This window comes from Vombatus ursinus, unplaced genomic scaffold (genome assembly GCF_900497805.2).
Source record: "Vombatus ursinus unplaced genomic scaffold, bare-nosed wombat genome assembly UNPS02014877.1, whole genome shotgun sequence".
Classification (NCBI taxonomy): Eukaryota; Metazoa; Chordata; class Mammalia; order Diprotodontia; family Vombatidae; genus Vombatus; species Vombatus ursinus.
In genome coordinates, this window is record NW_020954655.1 from 400,587 (window position 1) to 403,451 (window position 2,865).

At 40.0% G+C, this 2,865-nt stretch overlaps 1 protein-coding gene across 1 annotated transcript in view; it reads right to left on the bottom strand.

Moving 5' to 3' along the window:
* Window positions 1-2,865, bottom strand: part of NPAS2 (neuronal PAS domain protein 2) — a 238,145-nt gene that overhangs the window by 23,408 nt on the left and 211,872 nt on the right. The window contains exons 12-14 of the mRNA XM_027842576.1: window positions 2,495-2,517; window positions 1,857-1,998; window positions 244-353 (exon numbers count right to left, since the gene is read on the bottom strand). Coding sequence (XP_027698377.1) covers window positions 244-353; window positions 1,857-1,998; window positions 2,495-2,517 — 275 coding nt within the window. The remainder of the gene's footprint in view (window positions 1-243; window positions 354-1,856; window positions 1,999-2,494; window positions 2,518-2,865) is intronic.

A 2,865-nucleotide genomic window follows, 5' to 3' on the forward strand; every position in this document is an offset into this window, starting at 1 on the left:
AGCTAGGTGGCTAAGTGGATAGAGTGCTGGGCCTGGAGTCAGGAAGACCTGAGTTCAAATCCACACTCAGACACTCATGACCCTCGGCAAGTCACTTAACCTTGTTTGCCTCAGTTTCCTCATCTATAAAATGAGCTGGAGAAGGAAATGGCCAACCACTCTAGTATCTTTGCCATGAAAACCCCCTGACTGGACCATAGGGTCATGAAGAGTCAGACTCAACTGAACAATAGCAATACTTACAGGCATGGTAGCAGGTTGGCTGAGCCCTTGCATGGGTAACTCCTGCGGTAGGCTAGAGGTCCTTGACAAGGAAGGGGTGCTGGATTCTCTGATCAGTTTGGTTGGAGTAGCTGTAAGAAAGCAATGAGTGCCCTTAATGACTCACATATACTTTTGAAGCAGGAGGAGAAAGATAAGGAAAACAGTCAAAATCACAAAAGAGTTAAGAATTCCCAGAATAGCTATAGTAGGAATCACTGTGGAAAGAAGGTCATTTCAGCCTGGGTGAATATATATGATTAATTGAACACCTGTTCAACTTCCAATTTTTTCATGTTAATGGGGACAGAAATAGCATATGGTGGACATACACAGGCAATCCTCAAGCTTCAATTTATCCATTAGCTCCAATGTCCTCCCAGTAGCACCTAAGCTCCTTGGGGGAGACACTTCCATTATTCCATCTTCGTATTCTCAAGAGCCTGGTACAGTAACTTGTATATAATAGGTAGATAATAAATGTTTGTTGAATTAACTGAATAGAATTGCTGGGGAGTAGCCAAAAAGTCCAACTGTTTCATTTATTTTAGTGCATCTCTTCCTGATCCTCTCAATGCTAGTGCCTTCTTTCTATTGGTTATCTCCAATTTATCCCAAATATATCTTATTTGTACATAGTTATTTGCATGTGATCTCCTCTAACAGACGTGAGTTCCCTGAGAGCAGGGACTATCTTTCACTTCTATTTGTATTCCTAGTGTTTAGCACAGTTCCAGGCACATGTTAGGCACTTAAATGCTAGTTGAGTGACTTAATAACATCCTTTTGGTAGAGATGTGAATAAGTGATAGAGCAACCACTACGGGATAAGAACTATAAGTCCTACAATACCAATCTCCTTTTAATAAGGGTTCACTTGTTCTCAATTTGAGGACACCAATGGACATATCTCCCTATCCAGCTCTCCTCTCCCCTCCTCTCTTCTTCTCTTCCCTTACCTGAGGGTGTTCTGCCCAAAGGAAGGTAAATTTTGATGGCTGAAACTTACCAAGTTATCCTGGGGTTTACTGGCTAGATTTCTTTCTTAAAGACCATGCCTTAAATCCAATCCACTCCGGTTCTCATTGATTGGCCAAGGATAGGTCCCTGCCCAAGCACCACTTAATGGTTATTTCTTGGGGCTCAGATAGCTCAGAGTGAATGTAAATAGTACTTGTTTCTCAACAACCCTGAAGGTTTTCCCCAACCAGTTTGATATTTTTTTAATTAAAGAGGCCATCCCTTGACTCACTTCTTAAACAGGCCTAATCACTGAATTGGCTTTGCCTCACTCAAAGTGAGAACTTAGAAAGACCTTAGCTTAAAAAGGCCAAGGTCCCCCATTGCATCCTGTCCTGGTCTACATCTGGCCACTGGACCCAGATGGCTCTGGAGGAGAAAGTGAGTCTGATGACTTTCTACAGCCCTCCCTCACTTAAATCCAATTCAGTTGCAAGTCATGTCATCATTTTTCTGATGTCATGATCCTCGTTGAGAATGAAGGACAAACCACAACCTAATAGTAACCTTTTGAACTGTAGACTGCAAAAGAAGCTGATCGCTGGTTATCAGTAGTCTAGAGATATCATACTCACAGGCAGTCTCAGACATGGGTGTATGGGAGGATTTGTGAGAACTTCTTGAAGATGCTGACGGTGATTGGCTAGTGTTAAGGACAGAGGCACCCACTTCAAGTGCACTAAAGTGTTGTTGAGGATCCAAGCTTGCCCCCTTGTCCTTGAAATACAAATGAATAAATATGGTTTAATTTTCATTGTGAGAATAATATAGATGCATTCAGTCATCTTATAATCTTAAATTTGTAGCTTTGATAATAACAGTACTTTTGAGACGACTGTTCCAAACATGTTGATGACATCAGTGAAAGGGTATTGGATTTTTCTGTTGCGTGTCTTGTTTTCATAATTTGACTTATTAATTCAATATCTCTTTAAAATTGCCAATCCATTCCAAAAGAGAAATTGCTTCATCTGTGAAAGGTTGGTCATCTAGCTTTCTACAGTCTAGGCCCCAGGAGAATTAAGAACAGAGCCAAAGAATCATAAGATATTAGAGCCGGAGGGGACCTTAGCAGTCATCTAGTTTAAACCTTTCATTTCACAGATTAGGAAATGTGAGGGGATTTGCCCAAAGCCTTACAATGACTTGGTCACAGAACCGTCACTACACCCGAAGTCTCTTGACTCCAAGGTGCATTCAATTTCTACCACACCATCACATGGGCAGTAATATGGACTGAGGGGTTGAAAAAATAAAAAGTCAATATATTGAGTCCTTAGATTTTCATTTGGTTCCTACTTATACCTATCTTCTATTTTCTTTACATGATAACTAGAACCCAAGTAATCCCTGAATAGAGGGAATATGAAAAGAGTATCAATCTATTTTCTTCTAATTCTTATCTACTCATTGTCATTGGTTACCTGGATCTAAAGGACTGCATAGGTGGCATGATGAGCAAAGTATTATGTATTTCTTACTTATATAAGCTAACTTCACATCTCCCATGGCTTAATTTTGGACATTTTGGTCAAATTTGAGTTACAATATTTTTTCAAGCTAAAGAGAAAAAATATAAGTATT